General features: G+C 46.7%; 1 protein-coding gene across 2 annotated transcripts in view; it reads right to left on the bottom strand.

Moving 5' to 3' along the window:
- Window positions 1-23,431, bottom strand: part of MFSD1 (major facilitator superfamily domain containing 1) — a 499,977-nt gene that overhangs the window by 81,861 nt on the left and 394,685 nt on the right. For both annotated transcript variants that reach the window (XM_069618453.1, XM_069618454.1), the window contains exons 10-11: window positions 18,211-18,267; window positions 16,494-16,650 (exon numbers count right to left, since the gene is read on the bottom strand). In XM_069618453.1, coding sequence (XP_069474554.1) covers window positions 16,494-16,650; window positions 18,211-18,267 — 214 coding nt within the window. The remainder of the gene's footprint in view (window positions 1-16,493; window positions 16,651-18,210; window positions 18,268-23,431) is intronic.

The raw sequence follows: 23,431 nt of genomic DNA, 5'->3' as shown, positions 1-23,431 counted from the left end.
TCAGACCTCTCTCTTGGTCTCACATCATCACTTCCTTTACCATCGAGTTTCAACAATATCTGTCCTCCCATCCATTCGTCTTTTGCAAATGCTATCTCATCAATTCTGTCTTCACTTCCTTTCCATTTCTTTCCCCCTCCCTCTTTTCCGAGAGGTGCACTAATCAGTGCCTGATCTTTCCTTTCATCGTCACGTCTCTCCTTATCCCTCAGGACTGTGGCGGTAACACTAATTTCCTGATCCTTCCCCTTATTGTCGTCACTACTGTAAGCAGGTGACTCATATGCAGGGTTGCTATTCCCCGAAGCTGCCTTTAGCTCTCTTAGTGGGTAGAGTGCCTCTGACTTGCTTCTCTCGATTTCTGGCTCAGGTGGGGCTGGTGGCACGGTAGGCGTCTCACCCCCCTCCGTGCATACGTTAACTATCCAGCCTGCGGGTGGCTCTTCCTCCTTTGGCTGCTCGAACATTTTCCAAAGTTCTAGAACAGCAAGATGTTTCTCTAGTTTTTTGCCTGTATATGTGGCATGTAGATAAGTCGTCATATGCTGCAAGACGGCTTTAGATGGGGACCCGTTCTGTGGCCATGGCATAAAAATCTTGTGGGCGGTACCCTTAACCCACTCGGTGTTGTATTTCTTAAGCTTGGGTGCATGTTTAGGCAACTGCTTACATAAGTGGGCAAGTGGTGTAATATCCTCAATGCTTGGGTTCTATTTCCAACAATATTTTCACGCAATTTCAATACTCCCAACAATATGAGCGAGCACCAAATACTGCAAGCTCCAATCCGATCTTTTCCCTCCAAAATTTTATATCATCAATTTACTCAAAAACATCAATCCATGTGCGATTCCCTCTCAGTTACAGAATCGCGTAAAACCCCAAACTTTGTTTCAAACAATCAATGATACACAATTCTTTGCATGTGACATACAACAAAACACGTACAATAGACACTTGACAGACACTAGCTGGACACATATCTCTGCCTTCTAATCAATACCCCGACATGGAGTTCAAACGAACCCCTTTTATGTCGTCTTTAATTGTCATAGTAGCCTAATTTTTCCTTATTATGGGGGACTATGAGTTCACGTTTCTTCTGACCGCTATATTAAAGCGCAGGAACAAGGCGAATCCTGTCATGTATATATATATATATATATATATATATATTCTTCTTTACTTCTGACTATTTTATTTTCCGCCTCCCTCCGTTACCTTTTCACTTACTTGTTCTAATGCCTACAAGACATTTGCCAAAATAATTACCTTTTTGGTTCACTCACCGCTCGCATTGTTCCTCTTTGGATCTTCGGGATCACTGCCCCTCCTTTACTGCCTCTTCCGGTCTTTTCGTCTGATCGGCTGCCCGTAGGAATGAGAAGGGTTATGCTTTGAAAGGCAGGTTTCTCAGATCCACTGCAGTTTTTTATGGATTTACACTATCATTGTCCACGGGAAGCGTCTCAGTCTACTCAGCCGAATAGCGAAGGACTTGTGATATTGCCGAAGACCTAGAGTTACTTTGCATCGTCGGTCAATAGGTGTCTTATCAACAATTAATCAATAATTGATGGTCAAAACCATCCTCTGCTACCAACTGTACAAGAGGGCGGAGCATCCTCTGACGTGCCCATGGGTCAGAGCTCACCCTTGAGTACCTGTAAAACAAGATAGCTGCACTTTGAGGAGGATGGGGTGCAGGATTCTCTTACGCCGACACAATGCAATAAGGACAACTCAATAGTTTGGTAAAGGGAAGTCCGTTTAATGACGAGTACAAAAAACAGGGAAACAAATGGAAATCAGCAGTGTGGCGATTGCCTGTCTCGCTTCAATTCCCCAAACGTCTTACAAGCAATAACATTTATACCAAAAAATCATCATCATTGACGTGTAACACTCAGTTTGTCATGTCCTTCTATTGGTTGGAAAAGGTAACTTTACTGTAGGTATTATATCTGTATATGGTAACAGAGCGTGAGGATTGGATAACTTATCGGGTGGGCGTCTATGCCCATCCCTCTACATCACTCGTGATAGACGTCACTACAAGTACGACATCTAATTGGTTCTACAAGCTATAGGACCCTAGATTATTAGGTCCATTGTGATTGGGTGGGTTACACCCCTAGGCATAAATCTCCACTTTAATTAGAAGCATGCAGAATTAACACCCAGATGCGGAGTGCCCCAAGGTTCACCCTGCCTCCCTTCCATCAATCAGTACTTTTAGGACTATGTGTCAATTAGTGGGCTGAGGATGGCCTCAAAACTGTAGCTTCTTATCAGGAAAAGTTATGGCATCCTCGGGTTCTGGGTGACTTCAGACGTTGGTACCTCTTTGCCTTTGGCTGGTCACGTGTCTGTTCACCATGAATCTGCTTCATTGTCCTTTCTTTTCGTGTATTTAATTCTTCCTTAGCCTCGCCACCTGCCTGGGCCTCCTTATAGCGACCTTCACAGGGCAGGCTTCTATGCTCTGAAGTTTCGATTCTCCGGAGTTGCCGCTCTCCTCGCTTCCTTAGGTTGACCTATTCCATATCTATGACAGATAATGTCCACAGCTGTGCTGCTTCGGAAAATCTTTGGCGTCTGCATCCTGCGTCGATGATGTCGATGCGCCATCCCCGAGGACCTCCTCTGATGGCCGACGTCACCCGATGTGATAAGTAGGACGCACGACACCCATAGCCTCAGTTATAGTTTTTTTCCCAGAACGTGTGCCACCAGTTTTCTGCCAGTCAGACACACAAGGCCTTGCGGAATGCAAGCTGCAATCGCAAAAGAAATTCTGCAGCGGGGAAGGCAGGGAGGGAGCGATATGGAATACGTCGTCGGACCATCCCATCGAAAGAACGTTACCAGGTAAGAAAGTAACTTGTTCTTCGAGGGGATTGGGTCCTCCGACGTATTCCATATCTATGACAGACTCCCAAAGCAGTACCAAGCAAGGAGGTGGGAAAGAATTTAGTATACAAATTAAGCATGCCCAATCAAATTGGGGATTGGAGAACTGCCTTGCCAAAGGCCAGATCTTGCCCTCTGATGGAATCGAGGGAGTAGTGACGTACAAAAGTATGTACTGAAGCCCAGGTGGCTGCATCACAGATGTGACGAATAGGAACTCCCCTCTGCAGGGCAGTAGACGTAGTCACTCCCCTTGTAGAATGGGCCCGCAAGCCAGCCAGAGGGTCCTTACCCGCCAAGCGGTAACACTTGAAGATAGCTAAAATAATCCAACGAGACAAAGTCTGTTTCGTCACAGCTTGTCCCAAACGCTTCCCAGCGTAACCAATGAAAAGTTGATCGTCCACTCTGACCAGGGACATGCGCGAAATATAAAAGCTCAACGCTCTCCTAGGATCAAGCCTATGGAGCCTCTCCTCTTCCTTACCAGGATGTGGAGGAGGATAGAACGCCGGAAGAACAAACTTCTGGCTCAAATGAAATTCCGAAACCACCTTCGGAAGAAAAGATGGACGAACTCTAAGGACAACCCTGTCCTTATGAAACACAGTGAAGGGTGGCTTAACTGAAAGTGCCTGTAACTCACTCACACTGCGAGCGGAAGTAACCGCAACCAAAAACAGTTTTCAGAGTCAACAGCCTCAAAGGGCAAGAATGTAAAGGCTCAAACAGAGCACCCATAAGGAACTTAAGAACAAGGTTCAAATCCCAACCTGGCACCAAAAAGGTGACGGCGGAAACACATTAGTAAGCCCTTTCAAAAACTGCGAAATTAAAGGAATCTTAAAATAGGAACACTCTTCAGACGAGCGCTTAAATATGGACAGCGCCGCCAGGTAACCTTTAATGGTCCCCACTTTCAAGCCCCTGTGGGCCAAAGAAAGCAAAAAAGACAGAACCATGGGAATGTCGCATTCAAAAGGATCCACATTCTGAACTCTGCACCAGTCGCAGAACTTTCTCCAATGGCAACGGTACAGAGACTTTGTTGCCGGCCGCCTGGCCGAGAGCAAATCATCCATCACGTCTTTAGGGAGGTCGCAATCCTTATACCTCAACCTTTAAGAAGCCAAGCGTGAAGATTGAGGGATCTGACCTCTGGATGGAGAACCTGATCCCCCCCCCCCCCTCCCGTGAGAGCAGATCGTCTCGGTAGGGAAGACGACGTGGAGGGCAGATGGACAAGTCTAGAAGGTCCGGGTACCACGTCCTGCGGGCCCACGGCGGAGCAATGAGGAATATCCGGGAACCGAACCTCCATAACCTCCGCAGCACTTGCGGGATGACGGGGACTGGAGGAAATGCGTACAGCAGTGGGAATGACCACTCCACCACGAACGCGTCTCCTAAGGCTCCTTTTGGAGGAAATTCCTGCAAGCAAAACCTTTCGCACTTCCGGTTAACACTGGAGGCGAAGAGATCCACTTGAGGGGTCCCCCAAAGGGCGAAGATCTCCAGGAGAATCTCCTGAGCCAGCTCCCACTCGTGAGAGATCGCGCTCTGCCTGCTCAGAGCGTCCGCCATCTCGTTGTCGTCTCCGGCCAGATGAACTGCAGAGATCGAAACTTCCTGCTGGATGGCCCAGAACTCTAGCTGCAACGCCTCCCTGCACAGCGGAAGTGACCCTGCCCCCCCCTTTTTGTTGAGGTAGTGCATGGGCACTGTGTTGTCCGTTAGAATCAGGACACTCTTTCCGCGCACAGATGGCAGAAAAGCCTTCAGGGCTAGCCTGACGGCCCTCAGCTCAAACAGATTGATATGGAGTCTGGACTCCGACAGAGACCAACGACCGCTGACTGTCAACACGTTGGCATGAGCTCCCCATCCCGTGAGGGATGCGTCCGTCACGATCGTCACCTCCGGCCAGGGCAGCCAAAATGGGGCCCCCCTTCATCAGATTGCCCTCGACGGCCCACCACAGAAGATCCCGGCTACCGAGGGCGGCACCTGAACAGGGTCCGACAGCCTGCCGGAGGACTGAGACCACTGGAGCTTGAGTGCCCACTGCAAAGATCTCATCCACAGACGAGCCTCTGGCACCAAAAGAATGCAGGATGCCATGAGGCCGAGCAGTCTCAAGAATTCGGACGCTGGGAGATTCTGGGCAAGCTGAAACTTATGCACCATCTGCTGAATGTGAAGAGCCCTCACCTGAGGAGGAAAACACTGCCCCAGGGACGCGTCGAGCACTGCTCCGATGTACTGGAGCCTCTGCGTTGGTGTCAAATGGGACTTCTTTAAATTGAGGGAGAAGCCCAGCCTGTGAAGGGAGTGGCAGGTGACAGACCGATGATCCAGGACTTGCTCGGGAGAGCTCCTCCTGATCAACCAATCGTCCAGGTAGGGGTAGACGTGAATCCCCCCGTTCCTGAGATGCGCTGCCACCATCACCATGAGCTTGGTGAAAACCCTTGGGGCGGAGGTCAATCCGAATGGCAGGACCCGAAACTGAAAGTGCGAGTCGCCAACCGCAAAGCTCAGGTACTTCTTGTGCTTGGGATGGATCGGCACATGGAAGTAAGCATCCTTGAGGTCGAGAGACACCAACCAGTCCTGAAGTTGAAGGGCCTGGAGGACTTGAGAAAGAGTTACCCATCTTGAACTTGTCCTTCCTGAGGAGCTTGTTCAAACCACGCAAGTCTATGATGGGTCTCAATCCCCCGTCTTTCTTCGAAATCAAAAAATAAGGAGAGTACCATCCCTTGTTCCTCTCCGCTACAGGCACGAGTTCTATGGCGCCTTTTTCCAGCAGGACTTGAATTTCCTGCGCAAGGAGCGGATCCGGACTCTTCAAAGAGAGGTTCCCTGGTGGATTGTCGTGAGGCCTCTGCCGAAAAGGAAGACAGTAGCCGTGGGTTATGATCTCCAGAACCCACAAATCCGAAGTAATGGCTTGCCACTACAAGATGCTGCGCCAGCCTTCCCCCAACCGGCGAACCATGGGACCTGGCCTCATGACTGAATGGTAGCGGCTGAGGCGTTACCCGAGGGCAAAGAGGCAACTGCCCGAGCGGCCTTGGCACCACGGGTACCCTATCGTCCACCTCTGGTACCCCTGCGTTGGCCTCTTTGACTGCTAGCTCCTCTCGCTTTACTGAAGGACGAGTAATAGCGAAAGGAACCACCCCTCCATTGCTGTCCCCTAGGACGAAAAGGCGGAGGTTGGCGAACTGCAGTGCCCAACGACTTTGCTGCAGCTTTGGAGGTCTGCAACCTCTCAAGGCACTCGTCAGCCTTGCTGCCAAAAAGGTGTTCACCGTCAAAGGGCATGTTGAGGAGCCGGGACTGGACATCAGGAGCAAACCCCGACTTCCGCAACCACGCAAACCTGCGTATCACGGTGCTTGCCGCCATGGACCTGCTGACGCATTCAGCCATGTCCAAACCCGACTGAACGGACTCACACATGGCATCCTTACCATCCTGGACCATAGCAAGGAAACCATCCAGCTCGTCCCCCTCGGGAATATGTTCAGCCGCTAACGCAACACAGTTCCACAGAGTGTGTGTGAAACTAGACAAGGCACATATGGAGTTGGCCGCCTGAAGCACCATACCACCCGAAGAAAACACTTTCTTTGCCCAGCCATCAAAACGTTTGTCGTCCCCATCAGGAGGGATGGTAGGGTACGACGCCTGCTTTGCCGGGGCCGTGGCCGCCTGCACCACCAAACTCTCCGGAGTAGGGTGCCTGGTCAAGTAGCAGGGGTCGCTACTGGCTGGACGGTATTTTCGCGACAAGGACCTGCCCAACGCCGGGAGACTCTCCGGAACAGTCCAGGTCGCCGCCACCCTTCTCTGTACAGCCATATGAAACGGCAGTACCGGGTCAGTTGAGGGACCAACATCAAGGATGTCCGTGAGATCATCCTGCACAAACTCCCCTGGGGGGAGCAGACCATCCCAAGTACTCGGAGACCCTAGCCATAAGGCGCCAATACGAGGAATCGGCATGAGAGCCAGGCTCAGGCCTACAAAACTCCACCTCCGGAGAGGTATCCAGTCCACTGGCATCATGCAGTGACTGCCTCAAATCGTCAAATTGGCTATGGCCCGAGACTATCTCATCTGGAACCTGACTAGGAACCAGGCCATCAGAATCCTCATCCACCTCCGAAATATATTCCAGGTGGTGAAAAGAAGGCACCCAAGAATGCTTGCTCTTAACCAAAGCCTTTCTAGGGAGTTCCCCCGTGCCACGGGGTACCTCCGACACCCCGGCCTCGAAAGGCGGCGAGGGCGTCGAGTGAATTGGTGCCGAGAGAACAGGCATCGGCGCCGAGAGGATCGGCGTCGAGTAACTCGGCGCCAACGTCAGATGCAGCGCCGCCAGCATCGACGGCATCGACACAGTCCTCGAAGCCGAAGCTCTGAGCGTGTCCTTCGACGACCTGAGCGTCGACGGCTTCGACGACTTCCTCGGAGCCGGAGCCTCGGGACAGCCCGTCGACGCCTCAGGCGTCGATGTCTTCCTCGAAGACAACACCGGTGCACACGGTCTCAAACGCGTCGAGGACGAGTCCCCTTGTCCGAACTGAACCTCTGCCGTGACTCGTGCCGACCACTCTTGAGAGCGGTGTCTCTCGACCTCTCACGGCCGACCCCACTCGGGGGCGCGGACGGTTTAGTACCCTGCGACTCGAGAATCGCCAGCATTTTCTTCCCGAAGGAAGCCCATTGCTCCGGCGTCGCACGGCTGGTGGGGTAAGCGACGTGCCGGGCAGAGTCCTCAGAAGAGGACCTGGAAGACGACCTCTGTTGGCGCGTCCGAGAATGCCTTGAAGAGGCCGAGGAGTGGCGAGACCGACTCCTAGAAGGAGACCCACGAGACTTACGACGACGACGCGGAGAGTCACCTCTCGAATCATCTGTCGAAAGCCCAGCAGACTTCGACTTCCGGGGCTTGGACACCCGACCTACCGACAACTTCTTCTTACGTTCCCGTAAGGCTTTGGACGTGAGCTACTGGCAGTCGATACAGTCATCCGTGTCGTGGGCCTCCCGGAGACACCAGAGGCAGGCGTCGTGCGAGTCCGTCACCGACATCTTGGACCCACACTCCCCACACTTCTTGAAGCCCGGACGCGGGGTCGAAGACATCTTCTTACGAAGGATTTTCTCACAAAAACAAACAGGTTCGAAGAACCGAGAAGAACAGAACTCCAAAGAGTCAAGGCGTAACCAAGATCCATGAAGCAACACGTTCGCGGAAAAAACGGAACTACAACTGAGGCTACGGGTGTCGTGCGTCCTACTTATCACATCGGATGATGTCGGAGGAGGTCCTCGACGACGGCGCATCGACGTCATCGACGCAGGAGCCGAAAAAAGTTTCCAAAGCAGCACAGCTGTGGTGATTACCTGTCAGATATGGAATACGTCGGAGGACCCAATCCCCTCGAAATTGAATTACCAAGGGTATTTTAAACTAAGAGGGTTCCTCAGCAGTGCGCTTGAAGATGGACAGCGCTGCTAGGTAACCTTTCATTGTGCCAACCAGGAGTCCCAGATTTGCTAAGTGCAAAAGGAAGGATAACACCAATGGTATCAGAATATCGCATTATAACTTATTACAGTAAATATATAAAAAATACCAATGTATCTGATCCTGATACACTTCCATTATCAAGCACATGGCGAACTGCAAACAGTTTTCCCTCAAAAATCTGCCTGCACTTCCATCAAGCGGGCTGCAAAATCATGTGATGTCCTGACGGCAGGCATGTACGTGCTGGAACGCATGACATCACGTGACGCCCAACGTGCCATAAAGAGCATGAAAATCCACTCCAAGACATGCAACCAACAGGAAGCATCCTGGAGCACCTCGGCAGATCGATTGCCAAAAAACAAAACCTTAGAGAAAGCTCTACAATAAAAGGTAAGATTATTGAGATATCTCTCAGACCAATACCTATGCCTCTAAAAGAACCTCATTTTTCCCTTAAAAGAAATACTTCTTACATGTCCTTTATCTTTCTCTGTCCTCTTTGCATTTGGGGAAACCAAGAGTGAATTATCAGTTCATCAAGCTACACCAATATAAGTGCCACTATGTGAACAAGTAAACTTTTGGTTAACACATCTGAAAAACCTGAAATTAAGCATTCTATATTCTAAGGATAAACCGTATTTAGGGTAAGTCACTAAAATGTCATATTCGGACATTAATATAATGGCCATTTATTAAAATGTGTATTTGACTTTCAAATGAGGTGACAAAATCCTTTCTTTGACAAATTATATTTTTTATGTTTGAACTGAGCTGAGACAAGATCTATATACCTTTGTTTTTGAAAAATGTTATTTTTCTTTGGTTTGAACTTTTCAGGTACAAACACCTATCATTATTTACTGTATAATCTCGCCTGATGAACCATTTAGGATTGTCTGAATGGTGAAACATGTGTTGAGAGTTCAACTGTGAGACCTGAAATCTTGAATATTAAAATTCTTTTGTGATCATCAAATTACTGATCAGTGCAAGTTATTTCTACCTGTAAACTGGCCTTCAAAAAAAGGAACTTATCATAAAGTTGGCGCAATTACTGCTTATCCCCACTTATATTTATTACAATTTTAAGCTGTGCAGCAGTCTCACAACAGGCATGACAACTAAACCTTGGAAAAAAAAAGTGGAATTGCCAGAGCAAGATACCAAAGGCTGCAAAGTGCAGATAACACCAATGGTGTATTACACGTGAAAGGGTCAACATTTTTATCCCTACACCAGCTGCAGACCTTGTCCCAATGCCAGCGGTATAAAGATTTGGTTGCTGGCCTTCTGGCCGAAAGCAAAACCTCCATTAAATCGTCTGGGAGGTCCTAATCTTTGCATCTCAGCCTCTCAGAAAACCATGCGTGAAGGCTGAGAGTCCCGATATATGGATGGAGAACCTGACCTTCCTCTCGCGAGAGAAGATTCTCTCTTTGTGGAAGACTAATCGGAGGACAGGTGGACATGTGTAGAAGATCCGGGTACCACGTTTTCCTGGCCCAATCCGGGGCAATTAGGATCATGGATTTCCTGAACCTCCTCAACCTCCTCATTACGTGAGGAATGACAGGGACTGGAGGAAACTCGTACAGGAGTGGAAATTCCCAGTCCACCACAAATGCGTCTCCTAGAGCTCCTCTCGGGGGAAATTCCCTTGAGCAGAATAGTTTGCACTTCCTGTTGACACTGGTCGCGAACAGGTCCACTTGAGGGGTTCCCCAAAGGGTGAAGATCTCTTTAAGGACTTCCTGAGCTCTGCCTGCCCAGAGAGTCTGCCGCTGTGTTCTCTCCAGCTAGGTGAACTGCCGACAGAGATTCCTTCTTGTATTGCCCAGAACCAGAGCTGCATTGCCTCTCTGTACAGTGGTAGTGACCCTACACCTCCTCCTTTGTTGAGGTAATACATGGCCATTGTTGTTCGTCATTATCAGAACATTTCTTTCCCCGTACAGAGGGCAGAAAGGCCTTCAGTGCTAGTCTGATTGCCCTCAGCTCTAAAAGGTTGATAACGACCGCTGATGGTCAAATCGTTAGTATGGGCTCCCCACCCCATGAGTAATGTGTCTGTCACTACTGTCATCTCCGGCCATGGTTGCCAAAAAGGTTCTCCTTTAAAGATGTTTTCCCCGACAGGCCCACCACTGAAGGTCCAGTGAGACTGTGTTTGGGATTTGTAAAAGATCGGACATCCTTCCTGAGAACTGTGACCACTGGGTCCTGCAGGGCCCATTGGAGAGATCTCATTCTCAAGTGAGCAAGTGGCACCAGGAAAATGCAGGATGCCATCAGGCCGAGCAACCCCAGAAAGTCAAAGGCTGGGAGATGTTGAGCATTTTGGAAATGTGTCACCATCTGTAGAATGTCTTGAGCCCTCACCTCTGGTAGCGAGGCTTTTCCCAGGGATGCATCCATGACTTCTCCAATAAATTGGAGTCTTTGTGATGGTATCAAGTTGGACTTCATGAAGTTGAGGGAGAAGCCCAGCCTGTGGCGGGAGTGGCAGGTGTGGTTTAGATGTTCCAGTGCCTGTTCCGGGGGAACTGGCCCTGATCAACCAATAGTCCAGCTGGGGCAGACGTGAATCCCCCCTCTCATGGGACTCGCTGCCACAACCGCTATTAGATTGGTGAAAACCCTCGGGCGGAAGTTAGCCCAAATGGCAGAACCCGAAACAGATAGTGAGAGTTGCCAATGCGAACCTCCGGTACTTTCTGTGCTTTTGATGGATTGGCACATGAAAGTAAGCATCCTGAATGTCCAGAGATACCAACCAATCAATCCTGAAGCTGGAGGGTCTGAAGGATCTGAGAAAAGGTAACCATCTTGAACTTGTCCTTCCTAAGGAATTTGTTCAATTCCCGTAAGTCCAAAATGGGACTCATTCCTCCGTCCTTTTTCTGAATTAGAAAATAAGGGGAGTACCAAACCTTGTTCCTCTCCGTTACTGGTACTGATTCTATAGCACCTTTCTCTAGCAGGGCTAGAATCTCCTGCATAAGGAGCAGGTCTGGAAACTTCAAAGAGTTGTTCCCCGGTGGATGACTGAGGTGTGTGTAGAAACGGCAGGCAGTAACCGTGGGCAATTGTCTCCAATGCCCAAAGCATCTGAAGTAATAGCCTGCCATTCTGTCAGATGTTGAGTTAACCTGCCTCCTACTGCTGTCTTGTAATATAAGACCTCAGAGAGGTTTTGAGGCGGCTGACGCAGAGGCAGAGGTTAAGGTAGCCCCTGCTGCTGCGGCTTTAGTACACCTCTGCTCGGTCCACCACAGGGAAATATTCTCTGGCCTCTTTGAGCTGGCTGTCCTCTGCCTTTTCTGAATGCGCAATTGCAGCAAAAGAACCGGCCCCTCCAGGGAGCACCTGTGGGGCGGTTCAGAGTTTGTTTTATTGCACCTCCAAGTGATTTGCCCGCTGCCTTGGAAGTCTGCAACTTCTCCAAACTGTCATCTGCTTCCTTACCAAATAGATTAGTGCTGTCAAAGGGCATGTTCAGAAGCCTGGACTGTACATCAGGGGCAAATCCCGACATCCGCAACCACGCAATTCTGCGGATTGTCGTACTAGCTGCCATGGCTCTGCTGATGCTGTCAACAGAGTCAAGACCGGTTTGGAGCGACTCACATGGTGTCCTTTCCATCCTTGATAATGTTCAAGAAACAGTCCCTTTCCTCCCCTTCAGTGATATGGTCAGCCACCATTGAAATACAATCCCAAAGGGTGTGGCTAAACCTCGCCAGAGTGCATGTGGCATTAGCAGACTTTAAGGCCATGCTGCATGCCGAGAAAACTTTCTTGGCCATGGTATCAAACTTTTTATCTTCACGATCCTGCAGGATTGTGGGACATGCATTCTGCTTTCCAGAAGAAGTTGCAGCTTGTACAACTAAATTCTCTGGAGTTGGAGTTTTGACAGATATAGAGGATCTGCAGTTGATGCCCTATACATAGCTGTCAGTCTTTTACTGACTGCAGGGATCACATCCGATGTTTCCCAGTTGGTAGACACCTTTTTATGCAAAGCCTTGTGAAAGGGGACAATAGCGTACTCCGGTAGTCCCTTGTCAAGTATATAAGTTAGCTCATCTTGCTCGTACACAGGTGTGGGCCTAGACCACCCCATATATTCCATCACTCTATTCATGAGCATTCTGTAATTGCCTTCTGCATGATCCCCTGGATCAGGCTTACCAAAGTCAAATCTCTGGGGAAGTATCAATCCAACTTGCTTCATGCAGGGAGTCCTGCGGTTGCTTCATTCTGGACTCTTCTAAGACAAGTTCTTCCGGAATAGAAGGTCTTCCACACTCCAGACCAAAAGGTCTTTCATTATCAGATGTTTCACCCTGCTAATAAATAGAGGATAGAGTTTTGAAAAAATCTAAACGAGATTGAGGAACAGTTTTTTCCAATAAAGTAGGAGCCATTGATGTCACTTTTGGTGCAGGAATAGTTGAAATCGTTGACGTACATGTCAGTGGCCTTGATGAAACCATTAAAGGCTTCCAGGTAGTCGACGAAGTTGACTGTGATGTCGACGTCTTCGAGGGTAATGTCCAGAACGGCGTCGAGGGGGTTGACGCTCGCGTCATGACCTTTCTTTCGACAGTTGCCGATGGCATTGATGACGCAGTTTTGGCTTCAACAAATGAGTCACAGAGGCTTTTTCTCGACTCAAGGGTTTTTCACGCTTGCGAGGAGTATCTCTCGCCGAGGTTGAAGACTCATGGCTTTTATGTTTGCCAGGCTTCTCTGCTGGGGTATCGCCTCTAGGTGTCTTCGAGGGGGTAGGGGCGCATTCTCGAACACCTTTAGCATACTTTGGGGGAATTCTTCCCACTGTGCAGGGGAACTGTTTTTGGTAGGACATATTATTCTCTCCGGTGAACTGGAGGATGAGGTGGATGGCGATCTATGGCACCTTTTCTTACTATGTTTCGAAGCGGATGAATGGTGTGACCCGCTTCGAGAACGTGACCGGGAGCGATTTTTGCGATGAGGAGGCGACGGTCCCGACTCATCGGAAGTGCGTTTGGAAGGGGTAATGGACTTTTGGGGCTTACCTCTCTCCAGCTTCCCTCTGTGCTCCCTCAAGGCCTTCGCCGTCATGGACATACACTCGTCACATTCTGAACAAGGATGCTCTGCCCCAATGCACCACAGACAGACCCTGTGTGGATCTGTTATGGACATCTTAGCCTCGCAGTGACAGCATTTTTTTAAGCCGGATTGGGGTGTAGATGGAGCAGATGAAGAGGCCATCTCGTATCGAAGCTTAGAAGATTTTCACAGAAAAACTCTAGGAATTTCGATTTTCTCACAGAACAGAGCGCTGTGTTCTCAAAGCTCATGAAGCGTGGAAAAACAGAACTGAGCAACGGACGCTGCTCACGCTACTTGTACCCATAGTGACGTCAACGTTGCGACGGAGGCCTCAAAGGGACATCGACTCGACAGGCGTTGACACACAGCGCCCTCTACTGGGAAACATTTTTTTCCGAAGCAGCAAGCTGGATAATGCAAATATCAAAGATAAGAAATAAGTGGGTGGACACAATCCATTCGAAATATACTTCAAAATACAATCTCAGTTTCTTTAAATCAGTAAATACCCATTTGGGACGGCACACAGATTCTTCCTACACACTGAGGTGACTTAAATAACTAGGACACTGTGGGCATTAATATATCACTAGTACATTTAGAGCAATACAGAGTTTGGTGTCAAAGAAAAGGTTTGGGGAAGAAGAGCAATGGTTAACAAATATTCTTAAGCAGATAAGTACTTTTTTGAACCCTCCAATGCTAAGTAAATTAACCCTTTCCTGGGGGAAAGTTAAAGCACAAAGTCAGATGTAAGAAGAGCCTTTCAGGAAGCCAGTACAGCCAATGTTAGTTGAGCAAATGTCTAGGTGAGCTAAAGCATTTCTTGCAGGTAGGTAAAAAGTATTGCACAATGTTTTAGAAGTTTTTGTATAAACATCAAATCACTGTAGGGCCACACTCTGGGAGGCTTAAGAGGCGCAAAGCTGCAAGCAACTCTGCAAAAGCAACCAAGACACGTCTCAAGTGAAAGTGAGAGCTTACAAGACTACACAACAAGAGCTAAGTCCCCTTAGTTTTACAGTACCTTTGGTTAGAAGAAATTGGTTCCAGCTGGCTTCGGTTCCTGTGTAGGTCTGCAGATCCTGTTGTTCCTGGGCCTCAGTCGTGGCGACAAGAGGGAGGATGTCTGCAGACTCATGCACTACGAATTGAAGGTCGGCGGCAGCAATGGGCAAACTTCAGATCAGCTGCACTTCGCGGCTTCAGCTCCTCACAACTCTCGCAAATTGCACCACTGCAGTTCTCGGATACCTTGGCTTGGTTCCCACTTAAAGACACTCACTCGATTCTGGTGTTCCTCTCCCTGGCAATCGGTTGCTTCAGCAGCAATGGAAGTATAGCCAGCTCCGAGAGAATTTCCAGATGAGCTTGTCTTGGGGTCAATTTGGTCATACCAACCCAAGGGGAGAAGTCGTCCTTGGCAGGTCTTCTCTAGGCCAGGCGAATTCAGAGCTACAGCACAGCAGCAGGGCTTCACCGGGCAAACCAACTTTCCAGGTGTTGCAGCAGGCGTCTCATCCAAGTTCTTTTTTGGATTCCTTTGTCCAGTGGTCGACTCTGCCTTCCAAGCAAAAAGCCTCGCCTTTTATGCAGGTTTCTCCCATTCATTCGCAGCCAAGCTGTCAATCACACGGCAGGGTGGCTGTCCTCCAAGGACAGCCAGCCAATCACCTTTGGATGCATTCCTGTAACCAAAGGGATTAAGCACAGGGAATTTCGGGCACCTCCCTCACTTTCTGCCAGAGATGGGCTTCACTAGTGAATCCCGCCAAAGACAAACGAACAAAGGGTCCAAACCTGGTTTGGCGCACAGAGTAAATCTCAGGAAGGACCTTTCCAACAAGAAATGGCGAAAAAAGAAGACTGGGCCATTTAACAAAATGGGTGCCCATGGGTGCTTTAATGCAGCTGCAAATTCAGCCCGCAGCAGAAACACACAATGGTAGGAAAAAGTAAACCACTGCCACCAGCAGTTGTAGAAAGGGTAACATAAAAAATGTTACATGAGAAACTAAACAAATGGGATACTAAGTAACCTCTCCAGCACCCACCCTATGGTAAAATAGTGTGTGCTGGGTCTAAAAAGGTACACAATGTAAGTAAAGTCAATTTCACTTCACTGCTCTTGGAAACAGTTTCACCAAGAGAAGGTATTTAAATCTTTGGGAAATCTAAGACTTCCCTGCGTCACTGCACCTAAGGTGCTGTGTGCAACAATGTAAAGATGATGCCTATGGAGTTTGTCCAAAGTCAAAAGAAACAGAGTCTAAATCACAGAAAAATACATGAGTGGGGAAAAAGGTCTCACTCTCTCCAGGTTAGAAATTAAATGTCCTAAATTCCAGCAAAAAGGGCTGGGGGACTCTAAGGTAGAATTAGCACATTTCTGAGAATTCTCCCCAACATACAACTATCTAGGCATTTTGTTCCATCAGCAAGGCACATGGCTTCATCATACTAAAAGGATGGTAAAACAGGTTTTAGAGGTCTGAGGCGTTTTTATCACAATTATGGAGGCAAGAGAATGGATAAGCGTTTAAGGGTAATCAAAGCCAAAGTGCATGTGTCTGCATTATACGGCTGTGAAATATGGGGCTTTTACAACTGCACAAGATTGGATGTGGTACAAAATTAATTCTTAAGGAAAATAGCAGGGATTGGCCCCAGCGCACCAGGGGACGCTTTACGAGCAGAACTTGGGGAGCGCCGTCAATGACAAATCTGATCAAAGGTGTTGTTGTAATTGGGGCTATCATTTAAACAGAAAAATTACTTTCAAATAAAAAAAACAATGTTTTGTTACAATAAATGGGAACAGAATTTGCTCCCATCAAATAAACAAAAAATGCAAAACAATTTATAATGAATGCAGTGAGGCCTGCAAACTTCATAAGGTGAAAAAAACAAAATACATTACCATGGCAATCCAGGGATTCCAGAAAGTGAAAGCCAACATAATGTGGGAAGCAAGGGTAGTCACTACAGCACACATTACCCATATGATGTTCTTTCCAGTTCTATCGACTAGGATCCCGAAAAGGGGGGATAAAGGTGCAGAGATGATATACACAACACTAAAATGCAAATGGAGAAATATTTACATGTTTTTTATCACCTTAGTCACATGGCGATAATACCATGTGAACTTTAAAGTAATCATTATATTCAACTAACTATTAATTCACAATGAAAATCATTTTTTCACTTATTTTTCTAGATACCAATAGCATAGGGATCAAGATAACTTTCTTTGATTACATGGTTCCAATACAAAGATGTGACTAGCAGGTTATCCACAGTGCATCCGCTCATAAGTCTTGTGACGAAGTTACATTAAAGCCACCTTCTTTTCGGCTCAGAGTGTCTCTGTAGTCCCTGGGATGCCCACCAGCCATGTAAAGAGCTGCCGGCAAGAGGATTCCCCGGAAGACATCCAATAATCCCTCTGAGGGGATCCATGTGGATTATAGTATTTATACCTCTGGCTTAGAGCAACAATCATCACAGGGACATGGGATGATAGTGATTCTGCCCAGTGAGCTAGTGTCAGGAAATGTCCTCTGCACCCTGTCCATTTTCAATTATGGCATCTCCAGTTTTCTTAAAATCACACAATCCTTTGGCTGGGAGATGATATCCCCGAATCAAAGTCCTAATTTCTCCTCTTATGGAGGGCACTGCATACATTGAGTAAGGGTACCGAGCCTACCTTGCTTCATGGTACAATGAGCTACCCTGTGGCATGGCATCTCTCATGCTGCCCTCTACCGCAGACCCTCTACAGACATGGCCGAAGAATAAACTCAAGGGGTAGTGGCCCTTCAAACACTGCAAGATTTCAGGGAAAGCACTTCTGACCCAGAGCATACCACATTTGCCCCACACTTGTTCACAGGAGGCAAAGAAATGCACAGAATGTGCATGCAGTTAGCAGTAGGTGACTCCAACTCACACCACTTGTACCTCACAAATTATGAAGCCCAGTTCTCGGTAATACACAGCGTTTGTAATCTTACCCTCATATTACTTTCCAATAGAGCCACATTCCATACCAAAGTCTTCTATTATGGGCCAGATGAAATTCACCTTTGCTGGGGGTCCTCACTCTGGACTTGGCAGCATGTGCGCACTCACAGGCAGATCCCATCGTTGACCATGTACAAGCAATATGCCCATTTGGGGCCTGCAAGCGAGCTGTCCATTTGAGGCGTGGGTGCGAGCCTCAATGCCCATTTGGGGGGTGCGTGCATTTGAGTTGCCAGGTTAGAATATGTGCACGCTGCCCGTCTGGGGCATGCAAGCAAGCCTCGCTGCCCGTTGGGAAGTGCATGCAAACTGCCGTTTGGGGTGCGAGCCAGCAAGCTGCCCATTTTGGGAGGGGGCATGCAAGCTGCCAGTGCACTGCTTGTTGCCCATGTGGGCACCTCCACCCGCCCGGCCGCTGCTCTCGCGTATGCCAGCGAGCGCGTGGCGCATGTGCACACATTTGACTTTAAGTCCCCTGCATGGGTCCCTGCCTTACCATAGGTGGTGGAAACTTGGTAAAGGATTCCTGTCTGGGGTCTCCCCGAGTCATAGAAGAATGCTAGTCTTTTAGGATATATGGGCACAAAAAGGGGTTCAAGCTTATTTACCTGTTAATTGCCCCAGCTTGCTGAGGAGAAAATGTAAATTTCTCAATGAAGAAAACTCTAAAGAAAAAGAAAAACATTGAGAGATCAAACAGCATCCAAAGAGTTACACTTTGCCATGTAATAAAAGAACAAAAAACATTTGAACTTCAACATTCTTAAAATATGAAAACTTCTAAACCAAAAACATTTCATGAACAATGTTATCTAGTAATGTTTATTTATATGGGAACACTATTATGTTCGATTTTTGGCATGTTCTACAGTCACAAAGGAGAAAACACTATATACGTTTAACCACTCATGATGAATATACACATATAACAAACACAAAAAGCGACACACCCAAACAATGCTAACATTAACCACACAAACTGTGGGGTTTTAAAACAAAAAAACTCCTTTGAGGAAGTTGGCGTAATTTTCCATGGAAACTTGGCACGACAATTTGTGTATCGTATTTTTTTATTTTTAACATTTGCAAGACACTGTGGTGTCCTTAAAGCAAAGTAACATGGTCGGATTCCTTTTGCACCAACTTTAGACAATTTCAAAGGAAGTTCAGCAGTAAGACACCAGGGTAGCAGATCCTATAAATGAATAGCAAACATTTGCAGAATTAGATGCCCATAAAAAACATGACCGAGTTATAAGTGATGTATCTAACTATCTTACATGTGTGCAAATGTTCAATTCTAGATACCAACAATTGAATTATGTAAAAAAGATTTTCTCCTTGTTAGGGGAGCTTGCCTTGTTGTAAGACATAATAAAACAATCCCAATGCTATACAGGTCCCCAGCTCTTCGTATCAGTCTATACTTATCATGGAACCTTGGTCGAGTGGCAGAGCAGTCAGGCTCATCATAAGAGGAAGATTTTAGCTGTAGTTAAGTACACTGAACCCAGTTAATACAGTAGATCAAAGAAACACTTACACCAATACGTGTATCTTAAAATATATATTTACGCATAGAAAATGGGCTCAGGACAGCAGTGGTCGCTTCACGGTGTTGCAAAATGTCTGCAGGAGTTTCTGGTCGTCTTCTTCTTCAGTAACTTCTTTGCCCAGTCAATCTTCTGTCCCGGCTACGTACCATTGCGTCTGGGCAGGCAGGAAGTGAGAGAGGAGTTTTTCACCTCTCCTGACCTTTGTCTGCATGGAACCAGTGCCCACTGGGGGTCTAGCTGTCCTGATTGGACAGTCACCCGCCCCTTTCTGTAAGCTGCTGAGAGAGATTGCAGAGGAGTGTGCGCTGAAACTGAATAAAAGTTGAAGCTCCTGAGGTGAAAGGCAAGTTGAACACTGGAAACTGAAGTAACCTACAGCAACAAGAGGATTTCAATGCTCAGTTAAATCAGTTTGCCCCTCTGTTCTCAATTACACCAGGCTTGACACCTTGGGGCCATGTTAGGGGATTTTTCCAAAAGTCCACTGTGAGGTAGACTGTACAAAGGTACCCCAATGGTTTGTAGATCCTCAACTCTTAGTATCAGTCCATACTAATCATGGAACCTTGGTAAAAGTAGCAGAGCAGTCAGGCTTATTTTAAGAGGTAGATGTGAGCTACAAGTACACTGAACCTAGCGAGTAATGCCATTCAAAGAAACACTCAAATGTATAGTAAAATATAGATGTATTATACACACACACACACACACACACACAGACACACACACACACACACACACACACATCATTTTTAAATACTTAGCACATTAAACCAAAACACTTTAGAATACTTTAGGATACTTTGCTAAGACCATTGCTTAGTTTGTAGTTGCTTGCGGTTACAATTGTTAGAGCATTTTGACACTAATGACAGTTCTACAGCATTATCTGTAACAACACGCACTCACACACAAAGTAATAAGGTAATTATATTTAGTTAGCAAAACCACATTAGATAATGTCTTTTGGGAAGGAAAAAAGTTGTTTTATGGCCAAAACGGAAGCCTAGCTAATGGAAGTTCGGAGAGGTCTCAAAGTCTTGACAAGCAGCAGAACGACGAAAACTCCTGTGGATATTTTCTAGTCTATAAGATGCACGAAAATACAACCAACATTGGAGACAATGTTAAGCATATGATACAAACCACTGTCTTTAATCCAGTGACCCCCCCGCCCCGCTTTCAAAGGCAAACAAAACTACAGAGACATGTACACATGTACCCGGTACAAAAAAAGCCTGGCCAACAAACCACACCTTTAGGGACTGCCCCCAGTGGTAGGGCAATAGAAAGAATCTGCTGGCACGTTGCCAGCAACGCTGGATATACACCTTGAAAACAGTTAAGCAGGGCCTTAACGTTTCTGTAAAGTGGAACACCCTCTTATAACGGACTCTCCCCACCCCCCGTGTCCATCCAGTATCGTCTTCTCAGGGCCTTTTGAGTCTGCGCAGTATCTTTACAGTCAAATTACCACTAGGGGCTAGGTAAGTCCAAGTCTACAGTACTGTATAGTGGTACTTTTGATAATTTTCAAATTAGCATGGCAGTGTACAAAATTGCAGCACAGTTTTGCTGCAGGTAGCTAACCGTGAGTGCTACAAGTTACCAGCACCCCTCGGTTGCTACCTCTCCAATTTCAACAGTAATGAGCGTTTGTGCCCATTGGTCCAACTTTTTCCTTGCGCTTCGATAGTATGAAGCCCCTCTGTGCTTCGTCATACAGAAGTTGTGTAAAACCATGACAAGCCGTAAATTTAATTGGATCCTTATAGTCTACATCCACAGCATAATAGCACATAATACACTACTATGGAACTGCTTATAAGATCATTCTGTCTCGCAATACCCCAGTTTTGTGCTCACATGACCAGCGAGGTCTCATGTGATAAGAAAGTTTTTTCGTATCTATTAAGCACAAGATTAACAATTGTGGTGCAAACAAAATTGTCCATAATTACTTAGTCACACATATCTGATGATATGAGTTCATCTAATTTATCTGAAATATCATGGAACGTCAAACGCATTCGGAATGCGGTGGCATCACGGCCACACCTCCAATCACTTGGCATTTTCACGGTCACGTGACCATGAGCCCATATTTCCACGTCAGTGTGCAATTATGTGACTCGCTTCTATAGCTTTTTATAGCTGGCTGCAAATAGCCTGCCGATCTCTACCAGGCAGCGACAGAAGACGCCTCTGTCGGAATCACGCTGAAGGTAAGCCCTCCTCTCCTTACTGGCCGCCTCAGCAATTCGCTGCCGGTCTAAAAATGATAACCACAATATTTCTTTGAGCAAATCTGCTGACCCTTTAGGATACACCCACCAGGCCCATAGAAATAAAACATGCAATCCTTCTCGTTCTAGTGACTGAACCATCAGCAGTTGTTCGAACAATAGAAACCTGCTGCCTGGGCTAACTCACCGCGCAACATTCAGTGATCTGATTTGTGTGAATTCCTCAGACTTGAATGTAAATTTCCTTTTCCATATAATCTACTGCTACTTCAATCCTGCCCAACAGTTTAAATAATCACACTATGATTCTATGCACTGTTGAGGCAAAAATGAAAAACCTCTTGAGCATCTAACCATTTATCAATGCATGGTCGGGATAACGAACATAAGTAAGTAGGTGCCAACATTATGTGCCATCTAGATAGATGTAGCTCTTTTGTGAACCATACTGATGGCACATCTGGCCCTTGCAGGTATTTCTAATTGGAGTGCCACAAAGCCCTCATGACCTTATGCATGTTCCTGAACAGACAATCGCCAAAATCTGCCCATATGCAACTCTGTTTGAGTAACTCGCCGTTACTAGCTGGCTAAATAGAAGTTAAAAAAATGTCCTACATACATGTGGAGGCCCACAAGTGCCGGACGTAATAGCACTTTCAACAATATCATATACTGAGCCTTCTTAGTTTGTGTTAGCAGCACTGTTTATTCCATCTGGTTTTTCACAATTTAGGAAATGCCAAGAGGAGCCTTTTAGAGCTCTTTATTTTTATTTAGTGAATCGGATTGAACACAAAATTAGTTAAAAACTGCAGCCAATACAGTATGTCTTACGCTACTAGCACCATGCCAATCAGGAAAGAATATGCTTGTTTGATATACAGAATCATGTAACATTTAAAATGAAAATGTACATGTCTTATGTGCCAGAGACGGCTAGATACTACTAGTAATTGTAGGATATGCATTTTCCAATTAACTATGATATATCCTTATATGTTTTGTAGATTAATTACTCATGAACACGCACCAGGGGTAAAAAGGATTAATTGTGTGATATTGAAGAAATCATTGTCCTGAAGATGGCCTAAAATCATCAAGCTAAATGACACTAGGGATAGTGTCCAATACATATAAGCATGCCGAAACATGTCGACTAAGATACCCACTAAAAAAGCTTTGGGTTCTTTTCTTACGTAAATGTTAACTGAGATTTCTGTTGTGTAACTATTTGTGATTCAGTCTTAGTGCTGTTGAACCTTCTCCCCCTTGTTGTTTTGTAAGTGTCGCAACCTGGTTCATTGTGTCTTGTGTCCCACTTGTGGACCCCTTTTCATAGTCTATAGTGTGAATCATGACTAAACAATGAAGTCAAATTTTGCGTCTCTAAGAAGAACGTTTTTTTAATGTAATATGATAATGATTTCATAAACTATGTTTTTTATTTAAATACAGTTGTTCTCTACCACATTTCTCGTGTGGTATGGGGGTTACTACAACCACACCTGTTTAGTGTTCAAACAATTCTTCATTGGCAAAGTAGCGTAAAGAGGGGTAATCAGTCTCATTTTTGTTTATATCTAATGCAAGATTTACCCTTCGAGAGAAAGGATTTCCATTACCTTATTTTCCCTGGTTCTTAGCAAGAAATAAACATTTATTTTAATTCTTAACGGCGCAGATTAACATATAATATAACATCACTGCAATAAGCAGGTCATGTTTTCTGTTAGTAATTTTAATTAGTACCCGGCGAGGGTCAACTAGAATGAAACAAACATTCTGATTGGCCTTCGCCGGGCCTTTACCCGGCCGGGAATGCCTCGGCCGGGATTCCACTCCTTTGTTCCCGGCTGGGGGGCATGGCAGCCTCTCAGCCAATGAAGAGGTGGCCATTGTCCCACGTTGGGGATTAAGGCAAGGTCCCCCCCCCGGCACATCATTTCCCCCCTCCCACCCTCCCCCCAACCCCACTTACCTTCAAATTTATCCTTTTCAAGAGCGGAAGCGCTGGGAACACTTCT

The sequence above is a fragment of the Ambystoma mexicanum genome, chromosome 10 (assembly GCF_040938575.1).
Source record: "Ambystoma mexicanum isolate Mex_15411 chromosome 10, UKY_AmexF1_1, whole genome shotgun sequence".
NCBI lineage: Eukaryota > Metazoa > Chordata > Amphibia > Caudata > Ambystomatidae > Ambystoma > Ambystoma mexicanum.
This window is presented reverse-complemented; position numbering and strand designations above follow the sequence as displayed.